Source organism: Filobasidium floriforme, assembly GCF_021052385.1.
Source record: "Filobasidium floriforme strain CBS 6241 chromosome Unknown HD553scaffold_20, whole genome shotgun sequence".
Lineage (NCBI taxonomy): Eukaryota > Fungi > Basidiomycota > Tremellomycetes > Filobasidiales > Filobasidiaceae > Filobasidium > Filobasidium floriforme.
In genome coordinates, this window is record NW_025763641.1 from 14975 (window position 1) to 35378 (window position 20404).

The following is a 20404-nucleotide window of genomic DNA, read 5'->3' on the forward strand; positions in this document are numbered from 1 at the left end:
AGAAAGTTCCGACTGCAGGAATTCCCGACCTCGGCCATCGGGTCCTCTCCCTCTCGCGCCAGACTCGGTTCCCCTAAGGTTCTATCCAGGAACGCCACTGCCGAGCCGACCGAGATTTAAGGTTATGCGTCGATCCGGACGAGACGACCCGCGCGATCAGCGACCAGAGGCCAAGAGATTGATGGGAGATCGGGAGATCCGCACAGTGTCAAACCGGGTGGTCGTTCGCCTAACGTATACGTCGACGCCTGTGAAAGGGGCTGATCTGACACAATGATCCTTCGCCCTTTCGGGCCCGACTTCTTCCCTCTATCGCTAATGCCGCAATGCCAGGGGCGAGGAGCGAACTGTTGGCCTCAATCCGGATTGATACATCGGTTAACCTTGATCGTCCTTGGGATTAGAAAGGCCAAACGACGACACATCTTCAACAGGGACGTGGTCCCCAACAAACCTTGACCTTGACCGTGCAGGAGGCTAATCAAAAGGCGTAGCGAACCTGTCTCTCGGTAGAAAATTTTCAGCCTTTCAGACGTTTCGATCCCGGTTGGATTAATGTCAGATCGAGAATGAGACGAGTGAGAGGTCCAGGATGCAGGTCATATAGATATATGAAGAGCGGATTTCGGCGGTCGCTTCCTGCGGACCACCTTCTTCCCTCCCGCGGCCCATACGGTCAAAGCCCTTCTTCGTCCTTACACTCTCCCTCACTTCGACCTAGACCCCTAAGCGCACACACTCTTTTCGACACACCGTCTCGCACGGCCACCATACAACACATCTCAGCCCATCCGACCACGCGCCTCGTCATCTTTACAGCCTCCCTCCACCTCCGCACAACATGCTCCGACTCTCCTCCTTCATCGCGACCGCCGCAATCCTCGCCACCGCCGCGCAAGCGCAGACCCAAACGCAGATCGTCAACTGTCAGAACTCGATCAACATTCCCAGTTACCAGGACGTGTACGATTACGATGTCAGCGATACGAGTTCGTTTACGGTCACGTATACGTACAACCCGCAGTGTGAGTGGTTGTCGTGTCTTGTGTCGCAGGAGCTTCGAGCAGCGAGGGGTATCAAAAGCTGATACGGGCCAACTCGTATTACTTTTCACACCGCTGAGCACAGACTGCGTGGGTGTTCCCGTACAAAGCATCCGATTCACGGATTACTCTTCGGGCGCTCAACAGGCTTGTACATCGTGAGTCCCGAGTACCCTGCGATATATCCGTTTCGTTCCTCAAGACGATCGCTGATAACCCTTCATCATACCATACCTGCTCTCGTCCATCGTAATCGTAATCAGCGCTCCATTCTCCTCGGCCGGAACGTACACTTCGACGTGTCCCGTCACGAAAGGTTCGATGGCTGCGACTGCCCTAGCAGCTGGACCGGACGGGAGTGATTTCTCCACAACCTTGAGGGTGAGTCGAGATATTGCTAACAGATGAAGTGCGCGAACGAGCAAGGCCCCATAAGCTGATTCTTAGAGCGGTTCATTTTGCTCGCACGTTACTATGACAGTTCGGTGTCAGGCCTACGCTCTACGTCAGGGAAGACATTTTCAGTATCGTAGGATCCGACGCTAGGACGACCATGGTCACTTCCACCACCGCTGCTACTTCCACCACTGCCGCTGCTACGACCACAACAGCCGTAACCTCGACGATCACCTCTCCCCCTTCTTCCCCCTCGGAAATGAAGAGGAAACGTCGAGCTCTGACGGCTTCCCAGGTCGACTTGTCTTCGATGATCTGTGATGCTGGTTACACCGCCTGTCCCTTGAAGACCAAGACCGGCTGGCTGTCTAGGTGCATCGACACGACGAGCGAACTGTACGCTTGTGGAGGTTGTCCCGGGTTGCCAGGAACTGCGGATTGCACCGAGCTCGTTGGGGTGGCTGATGTTCAGTGTGTGAAGAGCACTTGTCAGAGTGAGTCGAGCGCGCGAGGCATGGGCGTTATCGAATGCCGAGTTGAGCTGATAGTCATGCCCTGCTCCGTGTCGTAGTCGAACGATGTGATCGCGCTCACAAGTTGTCGGCCGATGGGAAGACCTGCGTACCAAAGGGCGTTGCTGGCCGTCGAAGGGGTCTCTACTAGGTTTTGCCCGGGATGGCGTAACCCAACCAGACAGTTTCCGAGGAGTTTCCGACTTTATTTTTTTTCCTTTTCGATTTTGGGTTTCATCTCGGCATTTCTTTTGGGTTTAGGTATTGACTTGCTGGTCGTGAACAAGACATTTGAATACCAATCTGTTCTAGAAGCTAGAAGTATAGATCATAATATGGAAATCTATGGGTTACGCATACGGGAGTTAGCTAGATTACTCGTAGCGGTTAATATCTGAATCAATGAGATGGACACCTTCGCGATCATCGACTACTGGAGATGTTTTCATCGTTCGCATTATTTGTTACGGTCGTGTCCTAGACTTCGCTCCTTCTCCGCGTCCGGATACTCGCTGTCCGAATCTTCAAGTCACTTTGAAGAGCCCAAGTCACGAGTCGGGATCGTCCTGCAAGAATGCGAAAACGGAGTCCTTTGCGCTGGGCTAGCGCTAATGATATATGTATCGGCAAAGGGAGAGTCCCGTCGTTAAACATTGTCGTCGAAGGATAAGTCGGCTTTATCTTAGTCTCTCTGTGTCGCTGGTAGAGCTCCTGGGAATCGGAAGGGTCATCTGTCGTCGTCTAGTCGATAAGCTTGTCAAAGTCCATCATGCAGCATGAAGATGATGCTGATGACGTTGACAACGAGAATGACCATGGCAGATTGAATGTGATATGCTATCGTCTCGATTGAGTTGGGGCCGATTTTCTTGGCTTCCCGAGACAAAGCGTATGTAACGGACCCCATGTCGTCGTCATACAGTACGAGTCTTCGATAGTGGGACAGTCGAGTCGCGAATCCGGTCAGGTTTTTCGCCGGGGCGGATAAGAACAATATGATTCGAATCAAGCAACGTATTGTAGTACAAAGCGAGAACACGGTCGTATATGCAAAAGATCGTTGTGGGACATCATCTAACCCCACATGCTGTATGCATTAGACGCCCCCTGAAACGACGGATTCATGCTGTAGCCGGTGTAGCCGGTGTAGCTTGGACGTCCGCTTGGATCTAAGTTATTGGAGTGGGAGCCTTCTGGTTCGCTGGTGTCGCCCATGTCGCTCAATGAGTCATCTGAGTCATTGTCTGCGTTCATGAACTGGTAGTCGGCCTCAGGCAGATTGACCGTGTATTTCTGCAAGCCGAAAAACCAAACAATTGTGCCTGAGTGACCTGCAGCAGACTGAGGGGCTTTGGGGGTGGACCCTTCTGTCACTGTGATTTCCAAAGCTATCTTCACCTCGATCGGAGACGAATCGAGGACTGTGGTTGCAAACAAGACCTTCACTGTATGATGATATTTGCTCGGCAGACCTTGTTCTGCTTTCTTCCTAAGAGCATTTCTCCTTGATTCGCTCTCTTTGTTGGACAGCACTTGTCTGGCCTTCTTCCCAAAATCTTCCCTGAACTCTGCACCATTGACACCCTCCAAAATCTCCCTAAGCTCGGCGATCTCGTCCTGGATGATGCTGTTCATCTTTTCCGTCAATTTGGGCCAAGTGTCTTTATCAATTTCCCCCCGCCAATCAGTCTTTCTTTGGAATTTGATCTCTTCAAACTCAAGCAACTTAAGAACTGGTCGGGACTGGGGCTCTTCTATCGTCGAATGCAAGTATATCAGCAATGCAATAGATGACATATTCCGTTGGGGGGTAACTTACTTCCTTGAGGCATTGCTTGGGTATCGGTGGACATGATGAAGATTGGGTAGAGCGGAGTCACGTATTGAGGAAGTCGTTTGTGTTTTGTGTGAAGAGATAGGAAAAACGCAAATGGAGGAAGGGGGATGGCAATCATTGTCCCTCTTCCAATTGAGTATATATATGCCTCTCCTGTGCTTACACAGTACATGAGGCCAGGCGGTGTCAAATGGAGAAGCATCACAAAGGAGTGACAAACTGTGTCAGGTGACGAGCTGCCTTGCAGGACTCGCTATCTGTCTGCAGGCGGTCTCGCAGCATGACGTGCTAGCCCCTGCGCCATGAAACACGATAACAAAGGAGTCAAGATCGATTAGCACGAGATCGTCATCGACGTCCTCCTGGTCAACCAGCTGAGGACGGCATCAGGGGCGGACGCCGCGATCAGGTGAGCTCACCATCCGAAAGGCCTGCGAGGTATCACCGATGCGGCACTGAGACAGAGTCACTGACACTGTGGTGTGCAATTGGCCGCGGTCTCGACAGTCGTCTCAGGTTTCAGTGCCCTAGCTTGCGATAGCGACGACAAAATCAATATCATACAACGTCAACCATGACGATAATATAGAACCGACAAACGACCAGCCCACACCCTTCAAACGTCCTCCCTGATCAACCCCTTGCCTCCTCGTCTTCCCAGCACATCCCCCAACCCACCCGCACCCCCCGGACTTCCGCCCAACATCATCCTCTCCTGTTCCCTCACGTACGCCCCCTTGGTATCCTGCTTTCCAAACTTTTCCCTCTCACGCGCCTCGTCCGCTTCTCGTCGTTCTTGTTCCAGACGGCGAGCTTCCAGCGTGGCTAGTCGGGAGGTCGTCGCGGATTCGGCGTCGGCGGCCATCTGAGCTAGACGGGCCGCTCGGTCCGAGGATGGGTTGGTTGTAGAGGTTGTGGCGGACGAGCCAGAAAGTTGAGCGGGTGTAGGTTTGATATCGATCGGCGCGTTGGGGATGTTGGCAAGTCGAGCCGGGTGGATATGTGCCGGAGGAGCCGAGGGCCGGGAAGACGCTCGGTCGTCCGCCCGACCGTTTCCACCGACGTTGCTATGACGATCCCGATCTGTCCGCCCGCCACCGCGCCCGTCCCTGGACCTCGATCTCGACCTGCTCCCTCCTCGTCGATACGGTACAGGTCCTGAACGATCCCGTTCGTCCCGCCCATAGCCTCCATACGCACTCCCACGCTGACGATGATCCTGATCACGAGAATCGTATTTCGAGGCGTACGACCGGTCCCGTGCGTCTCGATCCCGATCGTCTCGACGGGGAGGGGAACGTGATCTCGAACGCGGTCGCTCGGAACGTCGATGTTCATACCGATCGCGCTCGTCCGACCGCGAACCGTGGTCGTCGTCCGAATAACGGGATCGGCCGTCATGTCGATCGTGATGATGATGGTGATGACGGGAATGTTTTTCTTCCTTCTTGGCGGCCTTCTTCTCCTACACACCAGACCGCGAGCAGTATCAGCACCAGGACGACGGGACGTTAGCTTTCTCCGTATCGTCCCGTTCCTTCGAGACTCGGCCTCTTAAAGCAGACGTAGACGCACCTCCTTCTCCCTCCTCTTCCTCTCCCGCTTCTCCTCCTTGCTCTCCCCCTTCTGCCTCTTCATCTCTTTCACCTGCCTCCTCAACGCAGGATCGTTGAGCATGGCCTGATAAGCCACCTGTTCTTGCCGCTTGATCGCCAACATGGGGTCTTCCCTGATCTTGGAGGCGAGGTCGAGGGCGTCGTTGGCGGATTGGACGGCTTGGAATTTTTCCGAGGTGGCGCCGATCTGCCGGGGGGGTTGGTCGTCGGGTGGTGTAAGTATGTAGTCGGTGTGGTAATCATGGTGTAAGGGTCAGAGATGCATGCCGAATATGGAAAGAAAGAATGACAGGCAAGTTAGCGGGGTAAGGTGTACTTGTCAACAATATCACTCCGAGCGGGACGTCCAGAAATAACAAGAATCAACCTGTCTACTCACATTCTCCTCATTCAACTTCAACACCTCATCCACCCTCTTCTTCCCCAACAAATAATCCTCCATCTGCCTCTCTCCCAACTTGGCCCCTCCCAACGCGCCCCCATCCGCAGTAGCCGGTGACGCATACATCCAATCTAGTTTCTCCACGCGTTTCCGACCGGTAGATTCTTCTTGCAGACGTTGAAGTTCGAGGAGTTGTCGTTCTTCTTCTATTTCTTTCCGGAGCTGGTCTAGTTTCTTCTTCTCTTCGTGCTGTTTGTGTTATGTCATTTGAAAGAGAGATTTTGAGAGTTGTTTTAGTATTTCTGGTAGGACTTCATGCTGTCGAACAAAGAAACCTGGAAGAACAAGAAGAAGAAAAGAGCGGGTACTTACGGCCTTCTTCTCGACCTCCCATACCCTCGCCTGGTTGGACAAGAGCACGGGGTGCCATGACTTTTTCCTGCGTCACCACCCAGCGCCGCAGACAACGACCGTATCGCCGCAGCATAGACGACCGTCGACCGTATCGATAAAACAGAGACCCAGACGACGAGTATGATGACGACGATGAAGAAGAAGACGACGACGATGACGACGACGATATTGATGGCAAGCAGGAAAAAGGATCGGAATAGGCACGAGAAGAGCAAGAATCGAGTCAGCCATCCCGAAAAGACCCAGACATTGACCGCTCAACGCGCCCGGACCAGAACAAGCTTGTGCTTACATATTCAGATCACCGCCACCCATCTTGACTGATTATCTCCTTATTTCTATCTGTTATCTGGTATCTGTTCTTGTCTTGATTGGAGGTGGCCCGTGGGAGTTTGAAGTTGGAGACGAGGAGAGGCGAAGGTTCTGGTCTGGTTTGGTTTACGATTTGATCTGTTGATGGTCCTTTCTTTGCGTTTTCGTTGAAGGATTCGGGAAAGAGAAGCAGGGATTTTGATACGAACTACTCTTGTCAGACACAATATGTCGAGTGAGGTAGTAAGGAGTCGTTGTTCTGGTTGTCCAGTCGATCATAGGATCCCGATGTGAGTGTTGGTAGATCTAGACGGTTAGGTGTACTTGATGTGATGGCGAGAGGGGGAGCGGACATGAAGCTATTTTCTTAACGTTGCCCACGTAATAGCATGACGGCATATAACGTAAGAAACGCGGACATTGACCCATCTCTGCCCGGTCCCACGTCACCCTAAGCACCTCCCCCTTTGACAACTAGCAACAACTGCTAACCACGACGACCATGACCTACCTACTCGTCCATCGACCTACTACACTCTGTGTTACGTTTAGACATAGCCAGATAGAACAAGAGCGGACAAGACATGCGCTGGTCAACCATCTTCACCGCGGCGTGTTCCCTGCTCGCCCTCGGGGCGTCCGCCATCGACATCGAGGTCAAGGATATCAAGGTGCTCTTGACCACGGCTACGGGGGGGTCTGATAAGACGTTCAAGTGAGTCCGGGTTCTTATTGTAGCTTTATGTCTATCTCTATCTCTGGTTCTTCCTTTCGAAATGTCCCTGACTGAACGCGGATAACCACCTCTTTTCTGTTCTTCTCTTTTCTGTTCATCTCTGTTCTGCTATATTCGTCCCCCCCTCCCCCCTCACGAACTGTCGATCAGACTCCAGCCGAACCGACCTTTAGACAAACCCATCGACCTGGAGACGGATAGTATTCTTCGCTTGACCTTTACCACCTCGACTCCGCCGCCGAAGTATGCGCATCTAGAGTTCAAAGAAAAGGATACGAATACGGGTGTTATTGCAGTGAGGGGCAAGAGCTGGATCTACGAAGTTCCCATCAAGCCATCAGACGGCAAAGCGCGGTTCGACCTCAAATCCACTCAACTCCCTGCAGGGCTCCGGAGGTCTTCCGGCCGCCTCGCCCTCTCCCTGACGCTCTCTTCACCCTCCACTTCCTCTTCTTCGGCTTCTTCCTCCGGTTCTTCTTCTCCTTCCTACTACTCGTCGGACCTCCTCACCCTCTCCCTTCCTTCCAAACGTCTCCTCCCACCCCTTCCTCACCGACACGCACTCTCCACTAAGGCTGAGCTCGACCCGGCGTTTAGGCCGCAAGAAGAGATCCTGTGGACCTTTTCGACGGGGGAAAAACAGGTCGGATGGGTTGTAGGCCTGTTGGGGAGTTTGGTGTTGTTGGTACAGGCGGGTTGGGTGGGAGGTTTGGTGAGTTTTTATGGTTTGGGTTCGATTTCGAGTCGGTCGAGGTTTCGAGGTTTGAGGGTCTCGGGGTGGTTCGGTTTGGCTCTGTGCTGCGGTGTTGTGGAGAATCGTTTGATTCGGTGTGACACCGTGTGGAGGAGCCGGTGTTGGGTTGTTGATCAGGACGAGCGTCCGTTCTCGTCGCGTCTTTAAATGGTGTCTTGAGCACGATCATAAGCGTGATTGCGTCAGTTCTGCTCGTCACCTTATGCTTATGGAGGCGGGGTCGGGTTTAGGTTTTGGGAAGGGGTCGTGCTCGTCTCGCTTGATCGTGTTCTGTGATAAGACCGCAAGTGACTGATTTTGCGTTTTGACTTTGCTCTCGATCTCGATCTTGTTTTCGTTATCCATCATCATGTCACCTGATCGCTCTCATACCTCGCCTTTGAACGAAATCTACCCCTCGCCATCATTCGGCCTCGTTTTCGATGTCGGTGACAATGCAAACACGGGAACTCGCCTTGTTCGGATTGACACCTCTTTCCGGCACGGCCTCACCATGTTACACTACCCTGCCTCTCTGCGACGAATCTGGCCTGCATCGGCTCTTTCTCCTCGGTGACGACTCGAAAATCGGCTTGTCGCGGACATACGAAACTCCCACTCGGTTAAACCAACAACAGATCTCCAACCTCCTCTCTGGCAGGAAGACCCCGAGTCCGACCCGGAACGGATATTCCTTCCTCCTCACCCTTTTGGGGCTCGAGGGTCTAATCGTCAAGTATTGGATCAATGGGAGGATCTATACCGTCAGTACAGTAAAATCCAGCCGTCCAACCTCGTGGGATTGCTAATTTCAAAGTTTTTGCGTTCAACTTGACGACGAGCAGTTCTTGCCGCCCTTCCTCGGACTCGCCCTCGTCTCGGCGTACATCGGCAAGAACGCGTTGAGGGACGTCCAGGTTGATCGATTGGCCAGCAGGTTGAGAGCTTAGAGATCAAGATCAAGGACGGTCAGCTGAGAATCGACCTCTCTGTATTCTCAAGCGTCGAGACAGGGAATATATATGCGATGATATAGAATACACGCATAGCTACTTGAGTGACTTGGCGGCGAGCCTATACCAAAGGATAAAACCGGCGGGTATGAACGAGTTCAGGGAGGAGGCGAGGATCAGGAAGAAAGGCAGCGCGGCCGTGACTCAAATCCTAAGGATGGGTAAATCAGCTTAGCCCCCAAAACCAAAGCGTTCCTGGGTGATTCTAGACGGTACTAGGCGATACGGAGCTCGTCCATTCGTGGTCAATGGGGAAGAGAAGAACAGGTTGCCGGTTGCTTTTCCAGTTCTCGTGTGAGAGTGCGCCCTTGTACCCTCAATGAAGCATGTCCTGAAAAATGAGCTTGACTTCGTAAGACAGATCTTCGATATGGCATGGTCAAATCTATGCTGCAAAAATAAAGCTCACATGTGAACCGGACCGCCCCTTCGTCTTCTTCTACACCCCCTTCACCATCCTCCATTGCGCTCACGAGAGGATATTTGAGATGCTTTGACTGAGAAGCGACGGCTCGAACCTGCACATGGTCGAGAAGCGATCGATTTCGGAACCAGGAGACGGTCTGGACTTGACCATCTCCCTTGTCATCGTTCCCGGCTCTCGACCTCATTCGTCGTCGTTCCCGGCTTTCGGAGTCTCTCGCTTCCTCGGATCTACAGGCCCATCCACGAGCTGGCATATCATAAATCGCTGACAAAGTGTATGGTCTACACGCAAACCTCGCTGTCCAGCCCTATATGTGCGGATGGGTTGAGAGACTCCTCCCAGGTTACGACTGGATGGTTAGGCTATTCATAGTTCTAGTCATGCCGATCTATACCTGCCTGGATAGCTTCCTTGGAGACGACTGCAAGGATGCGCTTCATGTCATCAAGAAAAGACTGGAATGCTTGTACGGGTTCCTTCAAACAGGCTATGTCTACTGTGATCTGAAGTGGGGAAATATCATGGCTTCTGTCTAACGACAACCTGTACGGCTTGCCCGTCGCTATCCTCGTTGTCCGACAGCACTCGTGGCCGCCTTCGTTTCCGTACAGGCTGGGTGTCTGGGAACAGCAGGTCCTCCTCTCAATTATCTGGAACTTGTTCCTCCTCGTTGTTGTTGGGGTTGAAGAGAGACATGGTTAGAGAATGATGATGCCTAATGATGATGTCGAGAAGCTGAGAAGCATACGACTGGCCAACTGGTTTTATTTATGAATATCAGCGATTTGGACCACGGCTTCCTTTCGTTCCCCACCCCACCACCTTCCTAACTCGGGAGATACAGAAGACCCAGCATGGCTATCTATTCGAGAGCGTCGCTCACTCGATGACTATCACCTGTGTTGCGCCTCCACTCATCACCTGTGTTGGCCCACAACACATTATCGAACTGCTAGATCCCTGGGCCAGAGCGAGGGCGACCGGCGGCACCTTTCTGCCTCTGAAGCAGAAGCTGTCAATCGATCCGACAGGGCTCCATGTCAGATAAAGGATTCAAGGATGGGCTTCATGCCAAATTGAAGGATCAATTATCGTCGGTACAGGATCAATTGTTGTCGGTACCAAGGGTGACACCTAGTTCAGGGTTACATATCTGGGGCTTCGGTCTAGAGAGTCGTTCCGAGCACTCGGCGATGATCACCTGTGTTGGGCCACAACACATCATAGAACGGCTAGAGCTCTGGGCATTTGTGGCTTCGAGTTAGAAGCACCCGATCGACCCCACCCGCATCCACGTAAGATGGCAAAAGGGTCTTTCCATGGTCGCATTGCCATTCTCCCGGTGAACGCTAGGCCATCGGTGCCGTCGATGCCGAACCTCTTATACTTCAGTCTGCTCATCGACGGGACGGCTCGGAAGCTGGCTCTTACAGCGGCTGCGTCGCACCGACTTGGATCGAGCCACTTGTTCGGCAGCGCGAAACGAACGGCATGTACAGATCTCACACACCACATGACCATCCGGTGCGCATCGAGGTGAGATACAAAGACGAGGGAATCATCTACGATTCTTTCGTGCCCGGTTCCGCGGCTTCGACCTGTCTGCCAGCCTGTGCATCGAGCAGCGACATGATCCGATCGAGCATCTCGCCCTGACGTTCCGTCACCTGTGTCAGGCGTTCTATGTGACTCAACAAGACCTGCAGGTGTCGAGATCGTATCGCAGCGTGAGCCAAATGGTTTCGGAACAGACATGGCGTGGCGAGCAAGGCTTACCGACTGGTTCAAGGCCAACTTGGCGTTGGAGAGATCCCTAGCTGCTGGCGTCCCCACCGCTGCTGGTCCACCGGAATTGACAGCGGGCGCTCTCTTCTGACCCTGTGCGCTCGTCGATCGGGTATACGCATCCCCGCCGCTCATACTGACGTCCGTAACGGCGGTACGTAACGATGGCTCGCCCGAAGGCAAGGCGTCGTACTGGTTCCCGCCCGATACGATGCCTCGGTCCGCCAACCGGAACGTACTGGATGGCGGTGACGAGGGTGTTTCGGGACGATGAGGCGTGGACATGGCGCCGGGTCCTGGCAGAGCATTGGCTTCTCGATCGAGCGAGCTACGGACACTTGCGGCCTTGACCTGTTGCGCGGGGTCAGAGTGCGTTGAGAGATACGGTCGCTTGACAAATACCGACCAGGAAAACTCACAGGAACGTTCAATTGATGCTGCATGGCATCGAACACGATTGCGAAATTACGTCCAAGCACGAAACTAGGCAGGGCGATCAGGAGCAACCCAAAGACCAACAGCGGTACGGTGAACAGTCGGCCGAGCACGGATCGAGGGATGATCTCGCCATAGCCCACGGTCGTGATGGCTGACAGAGTGCAGCCAGTTGTCAGATTGTGTGCTGCGGGCGGGCGACGTGTTGACAGATGCAGCCGCACTCACTAACAAGCACGAACCAAGCAGCCGAGGGTATCGACTCGAAAGCAGACGGATCGCCTGGCGAGGTCACAAATCACCTTGCAAGTCAGCATCTGGCCCGCTCAACCTGGGTGTTCAAATCTTCATGCTCACCGTCTGCCGTGACGAAAGTCCCCAAATTGCTGTCCCAAACCCCACGCTCGACAAAGTAGATCAAGGTCGAAAAGATGACCAGGGCCATGACGAGGAAGAACGAGAGGGCGAACAGGGCGTCTTTCGATCGGTGCACCGCGATGTACATGACTTCGATCGTGCTGCAGAAGCAGGAGCGAGGGATATCAGCCTAGGCGCGAGGGTAAGTGTGGGGGGCTAGCGGTACTCACAAGAGCATCTGATTCTGATACTTGAAAGCCCGAAACACTCGTAGCAGACGTAACGTTCGTAAGATGGAGAATCGAAACAAGATCGTCTGACAAGCACAGCCTGCAGATCAGCATGACACGGTCACGAAATCATCACTCCCTCTATGGTAAGCTCACCGTGTCTTCCTGTAACGCGACCTCGATGTAGAACGGCAAGATGGCGAGCAGGTCGACAATGGCGAAGAAGGCTACGGATAAGTTCCGGCGATCGACGTTTGGCGCGGGTCAGCTTGACGACTACAGAAGACCAAAGCCGGAAAGTGGGGCAACCTACAAGTCGACCAGTTCCAGAGCATCCGGAGGGAATCGCTATGAGCCACGAACTGTTAGTCGGCAGAAAGGGAAGAGTGATATAGGATCAGTACTCCGTATGTCATAACACGCGTCCATATCGCAACATATGTCATGGTGTGGTACGGTACTCACCCTAGCGATGTACCTATACACAAGCCGAGCAATAACGTCATCAACGTCAAGCAACGAGTCTCTCGATTGTCGCAAAGTTGGGGCGGTGCTCACTCTACTGTAAAGAGGACGACGATCATGACGTCGAGTCCAAAAAGAGCTTTCCCGGCACCCGGATTCGTATGGAAAGACGGTAAGGTGGAGAGGATCGTCAAGACGGCGCTATCACATCCATGATCAAGATAAATGTTAGCGATAACAGTTCATCAGACTCAAATATGCTCCTACTCGGAGGAAACGATCCCATTTACAATTCTGACTCACCTAAACAAGATCCCGCCCGTCGACATGACATGAATAGTAAAAGCCTCCCTACTACTCCCCGGTTCTTCCATCAACAAGAAAAGACGTCTCTTCCAATCCCTCCCCATCCCCTGGGCTACGAGGTAATTATCCTCTCCCTCAGCATTGAGGCCTAACATGCCTCCAAAATCCGGCAACTCGACTGTCTCCGTCGTCGTCCCATTATGGTTGTGGTTATAGAGATGGTGGTCGTCAGGGTTCTCGTGAAGAAAGAGGTCGTGATGCGCAGGGTTGGAAGGGATTTGCACGCCAGAGAGAGGGTAGCCTCGAGGTGTGTGAGGTGTATGGGGCTCGGAGGGTCGTTTATTATGTCTTCTCCGAAAGGGAGAATGCACCGAAGCTTGAAAGTTGCTACCCTGCGGTGAAGGTTCGTGATTCACGGTATTAGGAGGTTGATTCCCATCGAACAAGATCGAATGGTTGCCATGTAACGTGAAGATCTTCTTGGCATTATTCGGACCGCTCGTCCGCCGAATTGAAGATCCAGATGCTCTAGATTTATGGGTTGATGTGGTAGCCGTCGGGGTGGTCGGAGAGAACGGTATTGAGGAAGGCCCGGCTTCTGCCATCTGGGGGAGTTCGTACTCTTCCGCTGCGTTCGTGTCGATAGGGTTGATGGCCATGGTGATCGAAGTCAAAGGTGCTTTACCAGCTAGCGAAGCCTATCGAGCTGAGCCTCCGATCAAATGCCGGTGAAGTGCACAACGAGACCGGAGTATGGGATGGCGGTCCTGATGTTGGAGGAGATATCACCCTGATCAGAGAAGAGAAGAGGACGAGCTTGTCGTCGAGCGCGATGGTGGTCGAGCTACTTTTGACGGTCCGTCCGGTCGTAATCCGCGCTCCTACTTCCAGGCCAGATTCGGAATGCACTCAAGGGCAGACAATGTACCAACAGAATGGATAAGGCCAAGGTGAAGATCATGATAGGGCCGTTAGATTGATTAGATTCGACCAAAAGTGGTCGGTCATTAAGATGTTGGTCTAAGGGATTTGCATCCGCTAATCAATCGCGCCAACGTTGTTGTTAAACACAAGTTTCAAGGTTATCGCGACGGTGTACTTCAAGCTTCATGACCAAGGGGGTGCTCTGTCTTACCGGTGTCAGCTAACTGGGAGTCTCGACGAAGACCTAGTACTATGTACCGGTCGGTGAGCCCGTATCTCCCGATGAGCAGGTGCGTGGCCACTCCTCGGGCGGGGCGAGCGGTAGCCTATGTAAGACGAAGCGCTGATGGTAGCGCTAATCCCAAATCCCGTTCTCAGTCGAGAATCTATGGACGTAGAGAGGAGAGGAGGAATCGAGTTTTGGCGCTCTTGCGCTTGTTCCGCTCGACTCCATTCTTGTCGTTGCGTTTGAAATGGAAACAGCTATCAAGACCATCAGAAGTCGTATGATACCAACACCATGATTATGTGTCGCGGAAGCATGATGTCGCGACAGAATGTCACCTCATCACCTGACGTGCAATGCTACTCCTTTGTGATGCTTCTCCGTCAAGTGACTCCTTGCCCTCCAGCTGGGCCAAAAGGGTATATATATCCGACCATGAAATAGGGGATGGATGCCATCCCCTTTCTCCGTTCGCTTCCTTCCTATTTCTTCACAGGAACACCAAACACATAGACAAATAAACAACTTCCCTCACTTTGTTACTTTACTCGAGCTCTTATCATGTCCACCAAGCCTCAAGCGATCCCGAAAGAAGGTGAGGACATGAAATGAACATGATGTCGTCTGTATTGCTTAGTTTCTTCATCAGAGAAGCGCCGTTTCCGACCGGTTCTTGTATTTGAAACCCTCCTGCACGTTCACCAGAACCATCGGCTGTGGGACAATCATAAAGACACTTGGTCAGACCTCACACAGTTGATGGAGGGGATCATCGAGCCCGAAGTAGAAGCACTTGCTGGGATCCTGAAGGGTATCCACGGCGCCTACACAGAGGCAGAGTACCGAGATCAGTACAACAAGGTACTTTCCGCACGTCAGAAGAAGATGAGGACGGATGCACTGACAGAGAAGGCCAGAAAGTCTCTGGAAGAATTTCTTCCAATCGACGGCAGTCGTACCGCAGAGGTTCTGTGGTCGATGATCTCTGACATCCCTGTCCTTTCTTCAAGTTTCATTGCGGTGACGATAGGCATGAAGGTTGGAGAGTATGGGAAGTTTACCCTCAAAGATGTTCGATTTGTCTGCTCGCAAAGATACACGTTCTCCCAGCAGTGGCTGACTCCTGCCCAGCAGCCTTTAGGGAGAGGAGGCGACGACAATCGTTCGAACTGCACGGACAACACCAGCGAACAAGCTTCCAGCCCTGATCACTCGGCGCAAAGTGAAGGCCAGAGCTTCAGCGACTTCAGCAATGTGACCGATTTTGGGGACAATGTCGACCCGCAGCAGCGTATGACATACCCATCCTACACTTCAGGTGCCTGATGGGTCCACACTCTGATCTCAACGCAATGAGACCGTCTCCGCAAGGGAACCGTCTCCGCAACCCGTTTTGACCCATGTCCTTGCGTACTCAGTTGTCATGACATGTTGTAACATATGCCCCATAGATATGTACACTATAGAATCCATTCTCCTTGCAAGACACAAGATTTCCAGCAGGCTGTCATCAGTCAGCACACAAAGCTCAATCGTGAAATATTTTAAAGGCAATATCATGTGGTCTCATCTCATTCGAGTCGTTCTCTCGATACCCTCTGTGCAGGTGCCAGCCCAGAAGAAAGCGCTCTCCAATCAGCCCTGGTACGCTTCTTGATGTACGGAACTCGTGGGATGTGGCAAGAGGTCACATGTCACGCTGCGACACTATCAGACACCATCCCATGGACAGTGAGGTCACGACATCACTGAAGCATATCATCTGACATAGAATGCTACTCCTTTGAGATGCTTCCCCTCCTGGATGATACAACCCCTTACCCTCTGGCCGGCAACAAGGGCGCATACATATACCCCATGTGTATCTATACCTTCTGATCCTCAATCAGACAAGCGGAATTTATATCATATACATGCGTCCCCCTTTGTACCATGCAAGCTGACAACCAGAAAACTACCGAAGCGCATGAATTGTCTAGCCGATGTTGGCTATTCTCCTGATGCTGATAGCGCCATCACCCACACCAAATTGAGCCCAAGTTTCGACCGGTTTTCTCGTTTCTCCCTGAACCCAACTTGTCTGGCCCTCTCGGTGGCCTAAAGTTTGATTCATGGGGAAAACTCAACAACGAGATGGACAAACTCATCAAGAAAGAGTTGGCTGCATTGGTTTCGAAGTTACAAAGCATCAATGGTGTATTTACAGAGGACAGCTACAGGGAAAGGTGCGACGAGCTGTTCTCCCAAAGCTTGAGGGATACCAGGGCAGCGGCACTCGCAGAAGCTGGCAGGAAAGCCGCGAAGAAATTGAGCGGTATGAGAAATTCGGTCACCGTCACACGCCCCCAGGTCACTGTCGGTCCTTTCCCTACCAAGTTTAGCAACCTTGGTGTCGGAATCGACGTGAGCATTTGCAAGCGGGGCTACAAGAACTGTGTCTCTTCATGCGTCTTTACAGGCGAACAAGAGTACTCCGTTGAGAGACGCGCGCTCGAACACACTGAGCGAAACCTCGATGATGTTGATCAGCCCATGGGATCGGACGACGACCAACATGATGGGGTCTCCCAGGAAACGAGCAGCACTAACAAAACTGGCTCGTACTTGTCCTCAAAGCAAACCAAGCAGAGCTCCAACGACGACGGCACCAGCGTCAGTGCCCAAACCCCCGAGGGGCGACAATCAATGTCCGATGTGAGGCGATAATCGCCTGAAGGAGCCTTGGAGTTCCGCTTGAGATGGGGAAATCAATGCGCTTGACCTGTTACAAGCTAGTATCTTTCCAATGTGACATTTTGTATATCGCTAAATGCGCCGTAGAAATATTCTGCATCGACCGGCTCAGATCTAAGCGCGAGTTCCAGCGCTGCTCGACTCCCTTGACTACATAATAGGCGGGACCCCGGTCGGTGCAAGCAGCGAGTCCGTGCAGATTTCAGGTTTGGGTCGCAGATACCGCCCCGTCTTACTGTATCTAACCTCGTGGTAATAGCTAAGAAACGGGTAGTTTCAGTGAGTCAAGGGGATCCAGAACTCGAGGGTGCAAGAAGTTTCGGATGGCGCGCGGGCGCAGCGCCTCGATCTGCTGCGACGCCTGTGAATAACAAACATGAACGCTGACCTCAACTATTCCGCCGCTCGTCGCGGTGTTGCTGCATATTTTAACACAGATCTCCCCAGTACCATGCGATCCTCATATGCTGGTGGTCCCAGCGGTGTATGTCAGCCAAGCGGCGACGGATACTACTCTAGCTGTACGCATACACCCCTACCTCCTTGTAGACTGTAGCGGCATAGCCGAGGGACCGGCTGATGTCGACTTGGTTGCACCCGAAGCTCTCAATTCTACGACCTCGGAACGTCATTCCAGGCCATGCCAGGCAAGTACGATCGTCTATCATTATAAGATGCGTGCGTTTCTCTGGCCGTCTTGGCTTGTACAAGTGTCGTGTATCCTCTATATATCTTTGCGCGACTGCGCTGATCATGTGTAATAGTGTATAATGAACTCAGACTTCCATGCTCTCGTGGTAGACGAAATCCATGGACCGTCGGTTCGGTGCGACCAACCTCGCCCACTCGAGGTAGAGCCTCGACATGTATGCGGCCATGTCGACCCGTCTCCAGTGGGTCTTTGCCCACTTCTGTCCCTCCTTGGCCATCCGCTCGGCGAGCTCGGTGTTCCCACCGACCCCTCGAACGTCCCCATGGAAGTAGGTGAAGGCGTCGTGAAGGTCGCTGTAGTCGATGTTGATAGGGACGTAGTGGACCCAGGGTTGAATTCGGTCGCTCCACCACTCGGGGTTGATGCTCGACTTGAACAGCAAAGAACCGCCCATAAGGAGTCGTTGAGTACGGGCAGACCACTGAGAGAAAGAAACGAATCGCAAAACGTAAGTCTCGGTTCGATCCAAGCTAGTGTGGTTTCGAGCTCTACTTACAGAGTTGCCATCAACGTCAAGCACGTATTTGTACTCGAGAGCCTCCTCAAAGGTCATCAAGGTGGTCTTGAAATCGTACTCCTCGGCCAACTCTCGGCAAGTGCCATCCGAGACCTCGCACTGGATAGGTCGACCGGCAAAGGAGATGTCGAACAGCCTGGCATTGGCAGTCCCCTTGTGCAAGTGCTGCATAGCTTCTTGCAAGGTGGGAACCTTCTTTTCCGAGGCGACCATGGCGGGAGTAGGGAGGATGTCGATCTCGCCGTCAGCGTACTTGTTGGTAGTCCTGACGAGTCGAGTACGGTGACTCTCCCTCCAAGGAGTAGCCGAGGAGTGGTAAACACCCGTGTTGGATCCACGCCAGAGCAACTTGGAGTTGTTACGCTCGGACCATTCGATAGAGGGTAAACTCTCCACCCACTGTTCGACGGGCACGGCGAGGACGTCGGTATGAAGCGAAGTCTTGGAGAGCGAAAACATGGCCTCGAGACGACCGGCAACGTTGGGAGCCTTTCCAGCGGTGATACCGTGAATGTCGATCAGGTGAGGATGAGAGCAGAGGTCGGTGTTGGCAGAAATGTCGGCGACGAAAGACTTCTTGGGAGGCTTGGCGATATCGAGACCTCGAGCGGCCTTTCGCATGGCCGACCCGGGAGCACAACCAGCGGCCCAACCTCGGACGGAGACGTCGAGTTCCTCAGAAGGGTCGTAGTCTACCATATGAGCGCGATAACGAAAGTAAGCACATGCGACAAAGCTTTTGTGACACTCGATCCGACTCACACTCGTCGTCCTCGACAGCGTTCAACAGGTCTGACCGATGATCAGCGCCGATGAAGCCCATAGGAGTATCATGAACCCCAAAGACGGCTCTGAAATCAGGCATCCAAGCCGGGATCCCAAATTCTTCAAGGAGGTCGACTTGCCCCGACATCCGATCCCTCGCACCTTCGATCTCGGCATCGGAAAAGGTACCCCCAGTGCTGATCTCACCATCATCGAGGATCAAGTGGAAAGTGTCCGCGTACTCAAGAGCATCATCGATTCGATGGTTGAGCTCGGAGGGGGACAGGGCGCGGAAGAGGGCGAGGTCGGCGTTGATCTGGTCGTACTCGTCGGGGAGCTGGACGTCGTGTTCCCTGTAGAGCAAGGCGAAGCGAAACAGACGCATCAGCAAAAAGGCGCGAGGCAAGAATCGGAGAAAAGTGAAGAAGCGACTGACTTGACGAGCTTCCACCACTTGTCGAAACCCCTGGGCGGAGCCCGGCCTCGATTACGCTTCTTGTACTCGTTGACAGCTTGGAGCAAGGTCTTGCTCTGCCTTGCGACCTTGCTGTCCCATTCCTTTCGAGCGTGCTCGGCGAGCTGAACGATAGGATGGGCGGTGACCGGGAGAGAAGTATCCACAGCGAGGACTCCCTTGGAGATGGGATGAAGGTTGTTCTTGGAGGCGGAGGATTTGACTCGTTGTTGTTTCTTCGATTTCGATTTGGATTTGGAAGAGAGGGGAGCGTTGGCTCGACCGGTAGGGTTCGAGTTGGATGTCTTCTTCTCCATGGTCGATCGCATGTACTTGGAGCTCGGCTCTCCGGCCTCATCAGAAGATGCACCTCCGAGCCAGGACCCGGGCACACGGGCGAGGTCGACGCCTTCGAAGCCGAACTCGAACGCCTTGTAGAACTGGTACAGGGCGACGATGAAGACGAGCACCATCAAAGCGCGCTTCCTCCAGACCCGCTTGTACCGCCACTTCATCGTCAGGGGCATGGAACTTCGAGAGTCCTTGGCCTGGATCTTGCGCTTCTCGGCGACGGCCGACCCTATTGCGCCATCGAAAGTCAGATCGAGCATGTTCCTGGGGAACATGCGGCGCATGAACCTAGAGCTGGATTCTTTGAGCGTCTCCACCGAGCTTCGCCTTCGACCGGCCTCGACGTTGAGGTTGCCAAAGTGAGAGCCGGTAGGGCTGTTGATCTCCGGGGTGGAGGGGCCGCTATCGTACCCCATCGTGAGCGGATAGCGGGAAGGCGGCGAGGTGCGCCCGGGCGAGGTGGTGGTAGTCTTGTTGGAGTTGAATTTAAAGTCTTCAGGGGACAGAGGAGGGGTCATGGGCGCGACATTGTGGCGTGAGAAAAAGGGCGAGTCGGGGTTGACGATCCAGTCTCCCCTCTGGTTCAGCCCAGATCGGAGTGGTGGGGTCGAAGGAAGCGCTTCGCTGGCCTGTTTCTCATTGCCCGGGCTGGGAGGGGGAGAGGATGGCCGCGTTCGGTTGGTAGCGGGCCAGAGGACGATGGCAGGAAGAGGCTCCATCTCG

General features: G+C 53.3%; 7 protein-coding genes across 7 annotated transcripts; 3 read left to right on the plus strand and 4 right to left on the minus strand.

The window, feature by feature from the left end:
- The first annotated feature begins 668 nt into the window (after window positions 1-668).
- HD553DRAFT_316288 (uncharacterized protein) lies at window positions 669-2331 on the plus strand. Its single transcript, XM_046180602.1, has 5 exons — window positions 669-1025; window positions 1129-1201; window positions 1307-1424; window positions 1525-1933; window positions 2011-2331. The coding sequence occupies exons 1-5, from the start codon at window positions 842-844 to the stop codon at window positions 2100-2102; spliced, it is 876 nt and encodes a 291-aa protein (XP_046034209.1). The 5' UTR covers window positions 669-841; the 3' UTR covers window positions 2103-2331.
- Window positions 2332-3025: 694 nt separating this feature from the next.
- HD553DRAFT_344517 (uncharacterized protein) lies at window positions 3026-3804 on the minus strand (the record flags this gene model as incomplete). Its single annotated transcript, XM_046182995.1, has 2 exons — window positions 3026-3705; window positions 3771-3804. The coding sequence occupies 2 exons, from the start codon at window positions 3802-3804 to the stop codon at window positions 3026-3028; spliced, it is 714 nt and encodes a 237-aa protein (XP_046034210.1).
- A 259-nt stretch (window positions 3805-4063) lies between these two features.
- On the minus strand, window positions 4064-6775 carry HD553DRAFT_351830 (localization spliceosome protein). The gene is made up of 6 exons (XM_046183647.1): window positions 6493-6775; window positions 6159-6225; window positions 5784-6035; window positions 5364-5591; window positions 4208-5253; window positions 4064-4083 (listed from the first exon to the last, which is right to left on the minus strand). The coding sequence occupies exons 1-5, from the start codon at window positions 6513-6515 to the stop codon at window positions 4405-4407; spliced, it is 1419 nt and encodes a 472-aa protein (XP_046034211.1). The 5' UTR covers window positions 6516-6775; the 3' UTR covers window positions 4064-4083; window positions 4208-4404.
- Window positions 6776-7035: 260 nt separating this feature from the next.
- Window positions 7036-9389, plus strand: HD553DRAFT_316293 (uncharacterized protein). The gene is made up of 4 exons (XM_046180603.1): window positions 7036-7227; window positions 7399-7960; window positions 8620-8745; window positions 8827-9389. The coding sequence occupies exons 1-4, from the start codon at window positions 7097-7099 to the stop codon at window positions 8929-8931; spliced, it is 924 nt and encodes a 307-aa protein (XP_046034212.1). The 5' UTR covers window positions 7036-7096; the 3' UTR covers window positions 8932-9389.
- Window positions 9390-10880: 1491 nt separating this feature from the next.
- HD553DRAFT_316296 (uncharacterized protein) lies at window positions 10881-13956 on the minus strand. Its single transcript, XM_046180604.1, has 11 exons — window positions 12997-13956; window positions 12787-12894; window positions 12694-12706; window positions 12542-12590; window positions 12385-12455; window positions 12229-12314; window positions 11999-12159; window positions 11870-11923; window positions 11626-11795; window positions 11198-11557; window positions 10881-11121 (listed from the first exon to the last, which is right to left on the minus strand). The coding sequence occupies exons 1-11, from the start codon at window positions 13656-13658 to the stop codon at window positions 10984-10986; spliced, it is 1872 nt and encodes a 623-aa protein (XP_046034213.1). The 5' UTR covers window positions 13659-13956; the 3' UTR covers window positions 10881-10983.
- A 754-nt stretch (window positions 13957-14710) lies between these two features.
- HD553DRAFT_325729 (uncharacterized protein) lies at window positions 14711-16855 on the plus strand (the record flags this gene model as incomplete). Its single annotated transcript, XM_046181639.1, has 4 exons — window positions 14711-14744; window positions 14787-15467; window positions 15756-15880; window positions 16160-16855. The coding sequence occupies 4 exons, from the start codon at window positions 14711-14713 to the stop codon at window positions 16853-16855; spliced, it is 1536 nt and encodes a 511-aa protein (XP_046034214.1).
- A 941-nt stretch (window positions 16856-17796) lies between these two features.
- HD553DRAFT_256710 (uncharacterized protein) lies at window positions 17797-19524 on the minus strand (the record flags this gene model as incomplete). Its single annotated transcript, XM_046177359.1, has 4 exons — window positions 17797-18015; window positions 18091-18803; window positions 18874-19229; window positions 19313-19524. Coding segments are annotated over 4 exons (1500 nt in total), but the record flags the coding sequence as incomplete, so codon positions are not given.
- Window positions 19525-20404: the final 880 nt, after the last annotated feature.